The sequence below is a fragment of the Pseudorasbora parva genome, chromosome 4 (genome assembly GCF_024679245.1).
Source record: "Pseudorasbora parva isolate DD20220531a chromosome 4, ASM2467924v1, whole genome shotgun sequence".
In the NCBI taxonomy this organism is placed as follows: domain Eukaryota; kingdom Metazoa; phylum Chordata; class Actinopteri; order Cypriniformes; family Gobionidae; genus Pseudorasbora; species Pseudorasbora parva.
In genome coordinates, this window is record NC_090175.1 from 58,829,236 (window position 1) to 58,846,622 (window position 17,387).

Here is a 17,387-nt window from a genome sequence, read left to right on the forward strand (position 1 = left end):
ACTGTATAGCCACTCCCCCTTTTGCCTACACACAGCGCAGAAGGGGTCATTAGAAACGCTTGACCTTTGCCCTGACTGTATAGCCACTCCCCCTTTAGCCTACACACAGCGCAGAAGGGGTCATTAGAAACGCTTGACCTTTGCCCTGACTGTATAGCCACTCCCCCTTTAGCCTACACACAGCGCAGAAGGGGTCATTAGAAACGCTTGACCTTTGCCCTGACTGTATAGCCACTCCCCCTTTTGCCTACACACAGCGCAGAAGGGGTCATTAGAAACGCTTGACCTTTGCCCTGACTGTATAGCCACTCCCCCTTTAGCCTACACACAGCGCAGAAGGGGTCATTAGAAACGCTTGACCTTTGCCCTGACTGTATAGCCACTCCCCCTTTAGCCTACACACATTGCAGAAGGGGTCATTAGAAACGCTTGACCTTTGCCCTGACTGTATAGCCACTCCCCCTTTTGCCTACACACAGCGCAGAAGGGGTCATTAGAAACGCTTGACCTTTGCCCTGACTGTATAGCCACTCTGCTTTCAGCCTACACACAGCGCAGAAGGGGTCATTAGAAACGCTTGACCTTTGCCCTGACTGTATAGCCACTCCCCCTTTAGCCTACACACAGCGCAGAAGGGGTCATTAGAAACGCTTGACCTTTGCCCTGACTGTATAGCCACTCCCCCTTTAGCCTACACACAGCGCAGAAGGGGTCATTAGAAACGCTTGACCTTTGCCCTGACTGTATAGCCACTCCCCCTTTTGCCTACACACAGCGCAGAAGGGGTCATTAGAAACGCTTGACCTTTGCCCTGACTGTATAGCCACTCCCCCTTTTGCCTACACACAGCGCAGAAGGGGTCATTAGAAACGCTTGACCTTTGCCCTGACTGTACAGCCACTCCCCCTTTTGCCTACACACAGCGCAGAAGGGGTCATTAGAAACGCTCGACCTTTGCCCTGACTGTATAGCCACTCCCCCTTTTGCCTACACACAGCGCAGAAGGGGTCATTAGAAACGCTTGACCTTTGCCCTGACTGTATAGCCACTCCCCCTTTTGCCTACACACAGCGCAGAAGGGGTAATTAGAAACGCTTGACCTTTGCCCTGACTGTATAGCCACTCCCCCTTTAGCCTACACACAGCGCAGAAGGGGTCATTAGAAACGCTCGACCTTTGCCCTGACTGTATAGCCACTCCCCCTTTAGCCTACACACACTGCAGAAGGGGTCATTAGAAACGCTCGACCTTTGCCGTGACTGTATAGCCACTCCCCCTTTAGCCTACACACAGCGCAGAAGGGGTCATTAGAAACGCTTGACCTTTGCCCTGACTGTATAGCCACTCCCCCTTTAGCCTACACACAGCGCAGAAGGGGTCATTACAAACGCTTGACCTTTGCCCTGACTGTATAGCCACTCCCCCTTTTGCCTACACACAGTGCAGAAGGGGTCATTAGAAACGCTCGACCTTTGCCCTGACTGTATAGCCACTCCCCCTTTTGCCTACACACATTGCAGAAGGGGTCATTAGAAACGCTCGACCTTTGCCCTGACTGTATAGCCACTCCCCCTTTTGCCTACACACAGCGCAGAAGGGGTCATTAGAAACGCTCGACCTTTGCCCTGACTGTATAGCCACTCCCCCTTTTGCCTACACACAGCGCAGAAGGGGTCATTAGAAACGCTTGACCTTTGCCGTGACTGTATAGCCACTCCCCCTTTTGCCTACACACAGCGCAGAAGGGGTCATTAGAAACGCTCGACCTTTGCCCTGACTGTATAGCCACTCCCCCTTTTGCCTACACACATTGCAGAAGGGGTCATTAGAAACGCTTGACCTTTGCCCTGACTGTACAGCCACTCCCCCTTTAGCCTACACACAGTGCAGAAGGGGTCATTAGAAACGCTCGACCTTTGCCCTGACTGTACAGCCACTCCCCCTTTAGCCTACACACATTGCAGAAGGGGTCATTAGAAACGCTCGACCTTTGCCCTGACTGTACAGCCACTCCCCCTTTAGCCTACACACAGCGCAGAAGGGGTCATTAGAAACGCTCGACCTTTGCCCTGACTGTACAGCCACTCCCCCTTTAGCCTACACACAGTGCAGAAGGGGTCATTAGAAACGCTTGACCTTTGCCCTGACTGTATAGCCACTCCCCCTTTAGCCTACACACACTGCAGAAGGGGTCATTAGAAACGCTCGACCTTTGCCCTGACTGTACAGCCACTCCCCCTTTAGCCTACACACAGCGCAGAAGGGGTCATTAGAAACGCTCGACCTTTGCCCTGACTGTATAGCCACTCCCCCTTTAACCTACACACAGCGCAGAAGGGGTCATTAGAAACGCTCGACCTTTGCCCTGACTGTATAGCCACTCTGCTTTTAGCCTACACACAGCGCAGAAGGGGTCATTAGAAACGCTTGACCTTTGCCCTGACTGTACAGCCACTCCCCCTTTAGCCTACACACACTGCAGAAGGGGTCATTAGAAACGCTCGACCTTTGCCCTGACTGTACAGCCACTCCCCCTTTAGCCTACACACAGCGCAGAAGGGGTCATTAGAAACGCTCGACCTTTGCCCTGACTGTATAGCCACTCCCCCTTTAGCCTACACACATTGTAGAAGGGGTCATTAGAAACGCTCGACCTTTGCCCTGACTGTACAGCCACTCCCCCTTTAGCCTACACACACTGCAGAAGGGGTCATTAGAAACGCTTGACCTTTGCCCTGACTGTACAGCCACTCCCCCTTTAGCCTACACACACTGCAGAAGGGGTCATTAGAAACGCAGAGGCTTTCTCAAGGGTTAGTTCAGCCAATCCTGTCCTCATGTCCTGTCCCGTAACCCTTAGGCTCATCTCGACACACACACACGTGGAAAATAATGATGAACTCTGACCTTCTGCCCCTCGGCTGCCAGTTTAACGCTTTGGAAACTCATAAAGAGATCTGAAACTAACCCAGATGAACCGAGCAGTTTATTCAACATTAACCGCATTATATGATGAACATGTTTAATTTATGCTTTACTTTCCATATAAAGATATAAAGTGTTAGTAAAGGGTTAGAGCCGTTGGAGCGTTGCAGTGTGTGTGTGTTTCTCTCGTATCTGACACACTTCCTTCAGTTCATGAGCTCTGTGTTTATGAGCTGAATGATGAAAGCTCAGAGTACAGCTAGGCCAACAGTAAAAGACTGACAGCGTCTCACAGCGACCACAGGGTTCCTCAGCCTAACCCTAAACGTAGAGGTAAATATAAACGTAAACGTAAAGATAAATATAAACGTAAACGTAGAGGTAAATATAAACGTAAACGTAAAGGTAAATATAAACGTAAACGTAGAGGTAAATATAAACGTAAACGTAGAGGTAAATATAAACGTAAACGTAGAGGTAAATATAAACGTAAACGTAAAGGTAAATATAAACGTAAACATAAAGGTAAATATAAACGTAAACGTAAAGGTAAATATAAACGTAAACGTAAAGGTAAATATAAACGTAAACGTAAAGGTAAATATAAACGTAAACGTAAAGGTAAGTATAAACGTAAACGTAGAGGTAAATATAAACGTAAACGTAAAGGTAAATATAAACGTAAACGTAGAGGTAAATATAAACGTAAACGTAAAGGTAAATGTAAACGTAAAGGTAAATATAAACGTAAAGGTAAATATAAACGTAAACGTAGAGGTAAATATAAACGTAAACGTAAATATAAACGTAAAGGTAAATATAAACGTAAACGTAAAGGTAAATATAAACGTAGAGGTAAATATAAACGTAAATGTAAAGGTAAATATAAACGTAAACGTAAAGGTAAATATAAACGTAAAGGTAAATATAAACGTAAACGTAAAGGTAAATATAAACGTAGAGGTAAATATAAACGTAAATGTAAAGGTAAATATAAACGTAGAGGTAAATATAAACGTAAACGTAAAGGTAAATATAAACGTAAACGTAAATATAAACGTAAACGTAGAGGTAAATATAAACGTAAACGTAAAGGTAAATGTAAACGTAAATGTAGAGGTAAATATAAATGTAAACGTAGAGGTAAATATAAACGTAAACGTAAAGGTAAATGTAAACGTAAATGTAGAGGTAAATATAAATGTAAACGTAGAGGTAAATATAAACGTAAACGTAAAGGTAAATGTAAACGTAAACGTAGAGGTAAATATAAACGTAAACGTAGAGGTAAATATAAACGTAAACGTAAAGGTAAATATAAACGTAAACGTAGAGGTAAATATAAATGTAAACGTAGAGGTAAATATAAACGTAAACGTAAAGGTAAATATAAACGTAAACGTAGAGGTAAATATAAACGTAAACGTAAAGGTAAATATAAACGTAAACGTAAAGGTAAATATAAACGTAAACGTAGAGGTAAATATAAACGTAAACGTAAAGGTAAATATAAACGTAAACGTAGAGGTAAATATAAACGTAAACGTAAAGGTAAATATAAACGTAAACGTAAAGGTAAATATAAACGTAAACGTAAAGGTAAATATAAACGTAAACGTAAAGGTAAATATAAACGTAAACGTAAAGGTAAATATAAACGTAAACGTAAAGGTAAATATAAACGTAAACGTAGAGGTAAATATAAACGTAAAGGTAAATATAAACGTAAATGTAAAGGTAAATGTAAACGTAAACGTAGAGGTAAATATAAACGTAAACGTTAAGGTAAATATAAACGTAAACATAAAGGTAAATATTAACATAAATGTAATGGTAAACGTAAACATAACCTCACCCCTCCTTCTGAGAGACGGCCTGCCCATCCAGCAGCTTCAGCTTCAGACACCAGCTCACCACATACGGCCGATAGTCACAGCTGGGCAGAGACGGAGCGGCCATTACACACGGGTTACTCATGACGGACAGCTGCTCCAGGACAGGTAATGGGGCGAGATAGGACACCTGGAACACACACACACACACACACACACACACACACACACACACACACACACACACACACACACGGGTTACTCATGACGGACAGCTGCTCCAGGACAGGTAATGGGGCGAGATAGGACACCTGGAACACACACACACACACACACACACACACACGGGTTACTCATGACGGACAGCTGCTCCAGGACAGGTAATGGGGCGAGATAGGACACATGGAACACACACACACACACACACACACACACACACACACACACACACACACACACGGGTTACTCATGATGGACAGCTGCTCCTGGACAGGTAATGGGGCGAGATAGGACACCTGGAACACACACACACACACACACACACACACACACACACACACGGGTTACTCATGACGGACAGCTGCTCCAGGACAGGTAATGGGGCGAGATAGGACACCTGGACTCGCGAAAGGTGTCCTATCTCCCGAGGTGTCCCGAGATATGACACCTTTCACTAAACGCTATCCTACATATTCATCTCGGTACCGGGTACCAGTGGAGCTACGGTGTTTAATGAGTTTTCTCAGATGTTCTTTAGCAAACCTGCATTTATGAATGTAAAGCTGTCCTGTAAAGTTTTATTTCACTATAACACTTTTTAATGGATTAAGTATAAGAATATGACAATTCACTGAAGTTATTCTGATCTCCTTCATCATCAGAGGAGAGATGAAGTTATTCTGGTTATGAACACATTAATGTGGAGTGATTTAGAGTAACTGTACCTCTGTGAGGTCTCTGATCTCGGTCATCATCAGAGAAGAGATGAAGTTATTCTGGTTATGAACACATTAATGTGGAGTGATTTAGAGTAACTGTACCTCGGTGAGGACTCTGATCTCGTTCATCATCAGAGAAGAGATGAAGTTATTCTGGTTATGAACACATTAATGTGGAGTAATTTAGAGTGACTGTACCTCAGTGAGGTCTCTGATCTCCTTCATCATCAGAGAAGAGATGAAGTTATTCTGGTTATGAACACATTAATGTGGAGTGATTTAGAGTAACTGTACCTCGGTGAGGACTCTGATCTCGTTCATCATCAGAGGAGAGATGAAGTTATTCTGGTTATGAACACATTAATGTGGAGTGATTTAGAGTGACTGTACCTCAGTGAGGACTCTGATCTCCTTCATCATCAGAGGAGAGATGAAGTTATTCTGGTTATGAACACATTAATGTGGAGTAATTTAGAGTAACTGTACCTCGGTGAGGTCTCTGATCTCCTTCATCATCAGAGGAGAGATGAAGTTATTCTGGTTATGAACACATTAATGTGGAGTGATTTAGAGTGACTGTACCTCGGTGAGGACTCTGATCTCGGTCATCATCAGAGGAGAGATGAAGTTATTCTGGTTATGAACACATTAATGTGGAGTGATTTAGAGTAACTGTACCTCGGTGAGGACTCTGATCTCGGTCATCATCAGAGGAGAGATGAAGTTATTCTGGTTATGAACACATTAATGTGGAGTAATTTAGAGTGACTGTACCTCAGTGAGGTCTCTGATCTCGTTCATCATCAGAGGAGAGATGAAGTTATTCTGGTTATGAACACATTAATGTGGAGTAATTTAGAGTGACTGTACCTCAGTGAGGTCTCTGATCTCGGTCATCATCAGAGGAGAGATGAAGTTATTCTGGTTATGAACACATTAATGTGGAGTAATTTAGAGTAACTGTACCTCGGTGAGGTCTCTGATCTCGTTCATCATCAGAGGAGAGATGAAGTTATTCTGGTTATGAACACATTAATGTGGAGTAATTTAGAGTGACTGTACCTCAGTGAGGTCTCTGATCTCGTTCATCATCAGAGAAGAGATGAAGTTATTCTGGTTATGAACACATTAATGTGGAGTGATTTAGAGTAACTGTACCTCGGTGAGGTCTCTGATCTTGTTCATCATCAGAGGAGAGATGAAGTTATTCTGGTTATGAACACATTAATGTGGAGTGATTTAGAGTAACTGTACCTCGGTGAGGTCTCTGATCTCGTTCATCATCAGAGAAGAGATGAAGTTATTCTGGTTATGAACACATTAATGTGGAGTGATTTAGAGTAACTGTACCTCAGTGAGGTCTCTGATCTCGTTCATCATCAGAGGAGAGATGAAGTTATTCTGGTTATGAACACATTAATGTGGAGTAATTTAGAGTGACTGTACCTCAGTGAGGTCTCTGATCTCGGTCATCATCAGAGGAGAGATGAAGTTATTCTGGTTATGAACACATTAATGTGGAGTAATTTAGAGTGACTGTACCTCAGTGAGGTCTCTGATCTCGTTCATCATCAGAGGAGAGATGAAGTTATTCTGGTTATGAACACATTAATGTGGAGTGATTTAGAGTAACTACCTCGGTGAGGTCTCTGATCTCGTTCATCATCAGAGGAGAGATGAAGTTATTCTGGTTATGAACACATTTATGTGGAGTGATTTAGAGTAACTGTACCTCAGTGAGGTCTCTGATCTCGTTCATCATCAGAGAAGAGATGAAGTTATTCTGGTTATGAACACATTAATGTGGAGTGATTTAGAGTAACTGTACCTCAGTGAGGTCTCTGATCTCGTTCATCATCAGAGGAGAGATTAAGTTATTCGGGTTATGAACACATTAATGTGGAGTGATTTAGAGTGACTGTACCTCGGTGAGGTCTCTGATCTCGTTCATCATCAGAGAAGAGATGAAGTTATTCTGGTTATGAACACATTAATGTGGAGTGATTTAGAGTAACTGTACCTCGGTGAGGACTCTGATCTCGGTCATCATCAGAGGAGAGATGAAGTTATTCTGGTTATGAACACATTAATGTGGAGTGATTTAGAGTAACTGTACCTCAGTGAGGTCTCTGATCTCGGTCATCATCAGAGGAGAGATGAAGTTATTCTGGTTATGAACACATTAATGTGGAGTAATTTAGAGTGACTGTACCTCAGTGAGGTCTCTGATCTCGTTCATCATCAGAGAAGAGATGAAGTTATTCTGGTTATGAACACATTAATGTGGAGTGATTTAGAGTGACTGTACCTCAGTGAGGTCTCTGATCTCGTTCATCATCAGAGAAGAGATGAAGTTATTCTGGTTATGAACACATTAATGTGGAGTAATTTAGAGTGACTGTACCTCGGTGAGGTCTCTGATCTCGTTCATCATCAGAGGAGAGATGAAGTTATTCTGGTTATGAACACATTAATGTGGAGTGATTTAGAGTAACTGTACCTCGGTGAGGACTCTGATCTCGGTCATCATCAGAGGAGAGATGAAGTTATTCTGGTTATGAACACATTAATGTGGAGTGATTTAGAGTAACTGTACCTCAGTGAGGTCTCTGATCTCGGTCATCATCAGAGAAGAGATGAAGTTATTCTGGTTATGAACACATTAATGTGGAGTGATTTAGAGTGACTGTACCTCAGTGAGGTCTCTGATCTCGTTCATCATCAGAGAAGAGATGAAGTTATTCTGGTTATGAACACATTAATGTGGAGTGATTTAGAGTAACTGTACCTCAGTGAGGTCTCTGATCTCGTTCATCATCAGAGAAGAGATGAAGTTATTCTGGTTATGAACACATTAATGTGGAGTGATTTAGAGTAACTGTACCTCAGTGAGGTCTCTGATCTCGGTCATCATCAGAGGAGAGATGAAGTTATTCTGGTTATGAACACATTAATGTGGAGTGATTTAGAGTAACTGTAACTCAGTGAGGTCTCTGATCTCGTTCATCATCAGAGGAGAGATGAAGTTATTCTGGTTATGAACACATTAATGTGGAGTGATTTAGAGTAACTGTACCTCGGTGAGGACTCTGATCTCGTTCATCATCAGAGGAGAGATGAAGTTATTCTGGTTATGAACACATTAATGTGGAGTAATTTAGAGTGACTGTACCTCAGTGAGGTCTCTGATCTCGGTCATCATCAGAGGAGAGATGAAGTTATTCTGGTTATGAACACATTAATGTGGAGTGATTTAGAGTGACTGTACCTCGGTGAGGTCTCTGATCTCGTTCATCATCAGAGGAGAGATGAAGTTATTCTGGTTATGAACACATTAATGTGGAGTGATTTAGAGTAACTGTACCTCAGTGAGGTCTCTGATCTCGTTCATCATCAGAGGAGAGATTAAGTTATTCTGGTTATGAACACATTAATGTGGAGTGATTTAGAGTAACTGTACCTCGGTGAGGTCTCTGATCTCGTTCATCATCAGAGAAGAGATGAAGTTATTCTGGTTATGAACACATTAATGTGGAGTGATTTAGAGTAACTGTACCTCAGTGAGGTCTCTGATCTCGTTCATCATCAGAGGAGAGATTAAGTTATTCTGGTTATGAACACATTAATGTGGAGTGATTTAGAGTAACTGTACCTCAGTGAGGTCTCTGATCTCGTTCATCATCAGAGGAGAGATTAAGTTATTCTGGTTATGAACACATTAATGTGGAGTGATTTAGAGTAACTGTACCTCGGTGAGGTCTCTGATCTCGTTCATCATCAGAGAAGAGATGAAGTTATTCTGGTTATGAACACATTAATGTGGAGTGATTTAGAGTAACTGTACCTCAGTGAGGTCTCTGATCTCGTTCATCATCAGAGGAGAGATGAAGTTATTCTGGTTATGAACACATTAATGTGGAGTGATTTAGAGTGACTGTACCTCAGTGAGGACTCTGATCTCGTTCATCATCAGAGGAGAGATGAAGTTATTCTGGTTATGAACACATTAATGTGGAGTGATTTAGAGTAACTGTACCTCAGTGAGGACTCTGATCTCATTCATCATCAGAGAGATGAAGTTATTCTGGTTATGAACACATTAATGTGGAGTGATTTAGAGTAACTGTACCTCAGTGAGGACTCTGATCTCGTTCATCATCAGAGGAGAGATGAAGTTATTCTGGTTATGAACACATTAATGTGGAGTGATTTAGAGTAACTGTACCTCGGTGAGGTCTCTGATCTCGTTCATCATCAGAGGAGAGATGAAGTTATTCTGGTTATGAACACATTAATGTGGAGTGATTTAGAGTAACTGTACCTCAGTGAGGACTCTGATCTCATTCATCATCAGAGAGATGAAGTTATTCTGGTTATGAACACATTAATGTGGAGTGATTTAGAGTAACTGTACCTCAGTGAGGTCTCTGATCTCCTTCATCATCAGAGGAGAGATGAAGTTATTCTGGTTATGAACACATTAATGTGGAGTGATTTAGAGTAACTACCTCGGTGAGGTCTCTGATCTCGTTCATCATCAGAGGAGAGATGAAGTTATTCTGGTTATGAACACATTAATGTGGAGTAATTTAGAGTAACTGTACCTCGGTGAGGACTCTGATCTCGTTCATCATCAGAGGAGAGATGAAGTTATTCTGGTTATGAACACATTAATGTGGAGTGATTTAGAGTAACTGTACCTCAGTGAGGTCTCTGATCTCGTTCATCATCAGAGGAGAGATGAAGTTATTCTGGTTATGAACACATTAATGTGGAGTGATTTAGAGTAACTGTACCTCAGTGAGGTCTCTGATCTCGTTCATCATCAGAGGAGAGATGAAGTTATTCTGGTTATGAACACATTAATGTGGAGTGATTTAGAGTGACTGTACCTCAGTGAGGACTCTGATCTCGTTCATCATCAGAGGAGAGATGAAGTTATTCTGGTTATGAACACATTAATGTGGAGTGATTTAGAGTAACTGTACCTCAGTGAGGTCTCTGATCTCGTTCATCATCAGAGGAGAGATGAAGTTATTCTGGTTATGAACACATTAATGTGGAGTGATTTAGAGTAACTGTACCTCAGTGAGGTCTCTGATCTCGGTCATCATCAGAGAAGAGATGAAGTTATTCTGATTATGAACACATTAATGTGGAGTGATTTAGAGTAACTGTACCTCAGTGAGGTCTCTGATCTCGTTCATCATCAGAGAAGAGATGAAGTTATTCTGGTTATGAACACATTAATGTGGAGTGATTTAGAGTAACTGTACCTCAGTGAGGACTCTGATCTCGTTCATCATCAGAGGAGAGATGAAGTTATTCTGGTTATGAACACATTAATGTGGAGTGATTTAGAGTAACTGTACCTCGGTGAGGACTCTGATCTCGTTCATCATCAGAGGAGAGATGAAGTTATTCTGGTTATGAACACATTAATGTGGAGTAATTTAGAGTGACTGTACCTCAGTGAGGTCTCTGATCTCGGTCATCATCAGAGGAGAGATGAAGTTATTCTGGTTATGAACACATTAATGTGGAGTGATTTAGAGTGACTGTACCTCGGTGAGGTCTCTGATCTCGTTCATCATCAGAGGAGAGATGAAGTTATTCTGGTTATGAACACATTAATGTGGAGTGATTTAGAGTAACTGTACCTCAGTGAGGTTTCTGATCTCGTTCATCATCAGAGGAGAGATTAAGTTATTCTGGTTATGAACACATTAATGTGGAGTGATTTAGAGTAACTGTACCTCAGTGAGGACTCTGATCTCGTTCATCATCAGAGGAGAGATGAAGTTATTCTGGTTATGAACACATTAATGTGGAGTGATTTAGAGTAACTGTACCTCAGTGAGGACTCTGATCTCATTCATCATCAGAGAGATGAAGTTATTCTGGTTATGAACACATTAATGTGGAGTGATTTAGAGTAACTGTACCTCAGTGAGGACTCTGATCTCGTTCATCATCAGAGGAGAGATGAAGTTATTCTGGTTATGAACACATTAATGTGGAGTGATTTAGAGTAACTGTACCTCGGTGAGGTCTCTGATCTCGTTCATCATCAGAGGAGAGATGAAGTTATTCTGGTTATGAACACATTAATGTGGAGTGATTTAGAGTAACTGTACCTCAGTGAGGACTCTGATCTCGGTCATCATCAGAGGAGAGATGAAGTTATTCTGGTTATGAACACATTAATGTGGAGTGATTTAGAGTAACTGTACCTCAGTGAGGACTCTGATCTCGGTCATCATCAGAGGAGAGATGAAGTTATTCTGGTTATGAACACATTAATGTGGAGTGATTTAGAGTAACTGTACCTCGGTGAGGTCTCTGATCTCGTTCATCATCAGAGGAGAGATGAAGTTATTCTGGTTATGAACACATTAATGTGGAGTGATTTAGAGTAACTGTACCTCGGTGAGGTCTCTGATCTCGTTCATCATCAGAGGAGAGATGAAGTTATTCTGGTTATGAACACATTAATGTGGAGTGATTTAGAGTAACTGTACCTCGGTGAGGACTCTGATCTCATTCATCATCAGAGAGATGAAGTTATTCTGGTTATGAACACATTAATGTGGAGTGATTTAGAGTAACTGTACCTCAGTGAGGTCTCTGATCTCCTTCATCATCAGAGGAGAGATGAAGTTATTCTGGTTATGAACACATTAATGTGGAGTGATTTAGAGTAACTACCTCGGTGAGGTCTCTGATCTCGTTCATCATCAGAGGAGAGATGAAGTTATTCTGGTTATGAACACATTAATGTGGAGTAATTTAGAGTAACTGTACCTCGGTGAGGACTCTGATCTCGTTCATCATCAGAGGAGAGATGAAGTTATTCTGGTTATGAACACATTAATGTGGAGTGATTTAGAGTAACTGTACCTCAGTGAGGTCTCTGATCTCGTTCATCATCAGAGGAGAGATGAAGTTATTCTGGTTATGAACACATTAATGTGGAGTGATTTAGAGTGACTGTACCTCAGTGAGGACTCTGATCTCGTTCATCATCAGAGGAGAGATGAAGTTATTCTGGTTATGAACACATTAATGTGGAGTGATTTAGAGTAGCTGTACCTCAGTGAGGTCTCTGATCTCGTTCATCATCAGAGGAGAGATGAAGTTATTCTGGTTATGAACACATTAATGTGGAGTGATTTAGAGTAACTGTACCTCAGTGAGGTCTCTGATCTCGGTCATCATCAGAGAAGAGATGAAGTTATTCTGATTATGAACACATTAATGTGGAGTGATTTAGAGTAACTGTACCTCAGTGAGGTCTCTGATCTCGGTCATCATCAGAGAAGAGATGAAGTTATTCTGGTTATGAACACATTAATGTGGAGTAATTTAGAGTGACTGTACCTCAGTGAGGTCTCTGATCTCGGTCATCATCAGAGGAGAGATGAAGTTATTCTGGTTATGAACACATTAATGTGGAGTAATTTAGAGTAACTGTACCTCGGTGAGGTCTCTGATCTCGTTCATCATCAGAGGAGAGATGAAGTTATTCTGGTTATGAACACATTAATGTGGAGTAATTTAGAGTAACTGTACCTCGGTGAGGACTCTGATCTCGGTCATCATCAGAGGAGAGATGAAGTTATTCTGGTTATGAACACATTAATGTGGAGTGATTTAGAGTAACTGTACCTCAGTGAGGTCTCTGATCTCGTTCATCATCAGAGGAGAGATGAAGTTATTCTGGTTATGAACACATTAATGTGGAGTAATTTAGAGTAACTGTACCTCGGTGAGGTCTCTGATCTCGTTCATCATCAGAGAAGAGATGAAGTTATTCTGGTTATGAACACATTAATGTGGAGTGATTTAGAGTAACTGTACCTCGGTGAGGTCTCTGATCTCGTTCTCCGCGAGCGACAGGACGGTGAGGCTCGGAGGCAGATGGGCAGGAGCAGTGCGGAGACTCGTGATCATGTTCCCATGCAGAAGAAGAGTCTGAGAAGGTGAGACAGGTCACTTACAGCATCCGAGTGAGACAGGTCTTACAGTCACTTATAGCATCTCAGGGTTATCAGGGAATATTTCTCATGCCTAATACCTTCAGCGCTGAGAGCTGTGTGAGGTCTCCTATGTGAGAAATATTGTTGTCTGACAGATCCAGATGTTGAAGAGAAGCACAGTTGTGAAGCTGCTCGATGACCTGGACAAACACAGACAGATGCGTCAGACAGACAGACAGACAGAGAGGCAGGTGGTCAGACAGGTGGTCAGACAGACAGGTGGTCAGACAGACAGACAGACAGACAGACAGGTGAGGGAAGAGAAGCACAGTTGTGAAACTGCTCGATGACCTGGACAAACACAGACAGATGCGTCAGACAGACAGACAGACAGACAGAGAGGCAGGTGGTCAGACAGGTGGTCAGACAGACAGGTGGTCAGACAGACAGACAGACAGACAGACAGACAGGTGAGGGAAGAGAAGCACAGTTGTGAAACTGCTCGATGACCTGGACAAACACAGACAGATGCGTCAGACAGACAGACAGACAGACAGAGAGGCAGGTGGTCAGACAGACAGACAGGTGGTCAGACAGACAGGTGGTCAGACAGACAGACAGACAGACAGATAGGTGAGGGAAGAGAAGCACAGTTGTGAAACTGCTCGATGACCTGGACAAACACAGACAGATGTGTCAGACAGACAGGTGGTCAGACAGATAGATAGGTGGTCAGACAGACAGACAGACAGACAGACAGGTGGTCAGACAGACAGGTGAGGGAAGAGAAGCACAGTTGTGACGCAGCTTGATGACCTGGACAAACACAGACAGATGCGTCAGACAGACAGGTGGTCAGACAGACAGATGCATATTCTGACCAGGTTAGGGGGAGAATAAATGATACGTTACATCATGCACTGAGAAATACCTTAATGTTGTTTCCAGCTAGATTCAGCCACTGCAGGAGCAGCAGGTCCTTCAGACCCTCGATGTAGCCGATGCTGTTGTTCGGCAGGTTGAGAACGCGCAAGTTAGTCAGCTTAGAGACGGCCATCATACGCACCAGACGGTTAGAGGCCACAGACAGCTGTGGAGAGACAGACAGGTGGGTCAGCATGTTGTGTGGTCAGCCAGCCAGCCAGACAGACAGGTGGTCAGACAGACAAGTGGTCAGACAGACAGACAGACAGGTGTCAGTGTGTTGTGTGGTCAGACAGACAGATGGGTGTCAGTGTGTTGTGTGGTCAGACAGACAGGTGGTCACACAGACAGGTGGGTCAGCATGTTGTGTGGTCAGACACACAGGTGGTCAGACAGACAGGTGTCAGTGTGTTGTGTGGTCAGACAGACAGATGGGTGTCAGTGTGTTGTGTGGTCAGACAGACAGGTGGTCACACAGACAGGTGGGTCAGCATGTTGTGTGGTCAGACACACAGATGGTCAGACAGACAGGTGTCAGTGTGTTGTGTGGTCAGACAGACAGACAGGTGTCAGTGTGTTGTGTGGTCAGCCAGACAGGTGGTAACCCAGACAGGTGGGTCAGCATGTTGTGTGGTCAGACAGACAGGCGTCAGTGTTGTTTGGTCAGCATGTTGAGTGGTCAGACAGGTGGTCAGAAAGAAAGACATGTCATTGTTGTGTGGTCAGACAGACAGGTGGTCAGAGAGACAGACAGACAGACAGACAGACAGACAGACAGGTGTCAGTGTGTTGTGTGGTCACACAGACAGGTGGTCAGAGAGACAGACAGCTGGTCAGACAGACAGGTGGGTCAGCATGTTGTGTGGTCAGCCAGACAGACAGACAGGTGGTCAGACAGACAGACAGGTATCAGTGTGTTGTGTGGTCAGACAGACATACAGATGTCAGTGTGTTCAGACAGACAGGTGGGTCAGCATGTTGTGTGGTCAGACAGACAGGTGGTCAGACAGACATGTGTCAGTGTGTTGTGTGGTCAGACAGACAGACAGGTGTCAGTGTGTTGTGTGGTCAGACAGGTGGGTCAGCATGTTGTGTGGTCAGACAGACAGGTGGTCAGACAGACAGGTGTCAGTGTGTTGTGTGGTCAGGCAGACAGGTGGTCACCCAGACAGGTGGGTCAGCATGTTGTGTGGTCAGACAGACAGGTGTCAGTGTGTTGTGTGGTCAGCATGTTGCGCGGTCAGACAGACAGGTGGTCAGAAAGACAGACAGGTGGTTAGAAAGACAGACGTGTCAGGGTGTTGTGTGGTCAGCATGTTGTGTGGTCAGACAGACAGGTGGTCAGAGAGACAGACAGACAGGTGTCAGTGTGTTGTGTGGTCACAGACAGGTGGGTCAGCATGTTGTGCGGTCAGACAGACACTTGGTCAGACAGACAGGTGGTCAGAAAGACAGACATGTGTCAGTGTGTCATGTTCAGACAGACAGGTGGTCAGAGAGACAGACAGACAGACAGGTGTTCAGACAGACAGGTGTCAGACAGACAGACAGGTTTCAGACAGACAGGTGTCAGACAGATAGGTGTTCAGACAGACAGGTGGTCAGCATGTTGTGTGGTCAGACAGACAGATGTTCAGACAGACAGGTGGTCAGCATGTTGTGTGGTCAGACAGACAGGTGTTCAGACAGACAGACAGGTGGTCAGACAGACAGATGTTCAGACAGACAGGTGGTCAGCATGTTGTGTGGTCAGACAGACAGGTGTTCAGACAGACAGACAGACAGGTGGTCAGACAGACAGGATTTCAGACAGACAGGTGTCAGTGGCCCCTCCCACCTGCTGCAGGGCCTGGCTGTGCTCCAGCAGCTCCAGCTTCATGATGTGGTTTTGGTCCAGAATGAGTGTGTGAGCCGCTCCACACACACACTTCGGGTCCAGTTTGTGGAGCCCCTGATTGGAAAGGTCTAATAAACCAGAACCTTAGGAAGAGCAGAGCACAACACTGACACTCTGATAGCTTTAACAACACCGGTTACTGTACAGTCATTACTGTACTGTACATACCTGACCCTAACCCTGACCCAGTACAGTCATTAGGGTTACCTGACCCTAACCCAGTACAGTCATTAGGGTTACCTGACCCTAACCCTGACCCAGTACAGTCATTAGGGTTACCTGACCCTAACCCTGACCCTGACCCAGTACAGTCATCAGGGTTACCTGACCCTAACCCTGACCCAGTACAGTCATTAGGGTTACCTGACCCTAACCCTGACCCTGATTGGTCTCATAAACCAGAACCTTAGGAAGAGCAGAGCACAACACTGACACTCTGATAGCTTTAAAAACACCGGGTTACTGTACAGTCATTATCACAACGCCAAAAGCCAAAGAGGATTATTGATATCAAATATGGATTAAAGAGGAATTGACAGCAATATTCGCCAAAAGCTCAGCCTATGATAACCCACTCATGATAAACAGCAGATTATAATCTGACAGATTTCGGCACATTATGGCACAAACTGATCACACGTCAGTTCGTCACGAGCGCCGCACGCTGCGTGTTAAACATGATCTATCGCGAATACAACGGCAATACAATATCATATCCATCTCATCATTTGTGTGTATTGTTGTTTTTAATTTGGCAAACCTTCATAATTCGCCATAATCTCCGCCGGATCGATCAGCGCCTCGGTCGCCGCCATACTTCCCGCTTGAGTCTCCGCCAGGCAACCGATACGCTTTTTCATTGGATAAATTAATCTAGAAATAATAATAATTT

At 43.7% G+C, this 17,387-nt stretch overlaps 1 protein-coding gene across 1 annotated transcript in view; it reads right to left on the reverse strand.

Moving 5' to 3' along the window:
- The window catches only part of cep97 (centrosomal protein 97), a 34,114-nt gene that overhangs the window by 16,503 nt on the left and 224 nt on the right, over positions 1–17,387 (reverse strand). Inside the window, exons 2-7 of the mRNA XM_067442364.1 lie at positions 17,256–17,368; positions 16,436–16,578; positions 14,606–14,764; positions 13,773–13,874; positions 13,556–13,669; positions 4,781–4,947 (exon numbers count right to left, since the gene is read on the reverse strand). Coding sequence (XP_067298465.1) covers positions 4,781–4,947; positions 13,556–13,669; positions 13,773–13,874; positions 14,606–14,764; positions 16,436–16,578; positions 17,256–17,368 — 798 coding nt within the window. The remainder of the gene's footprint in view (positions 1–4,780; positions 4,948–13,555; positions 13,670–13,772; positions 13,875–14,605; positions 14,765–16,435; positions 16,579–17,255; positions 17,369–17,387) is intronic.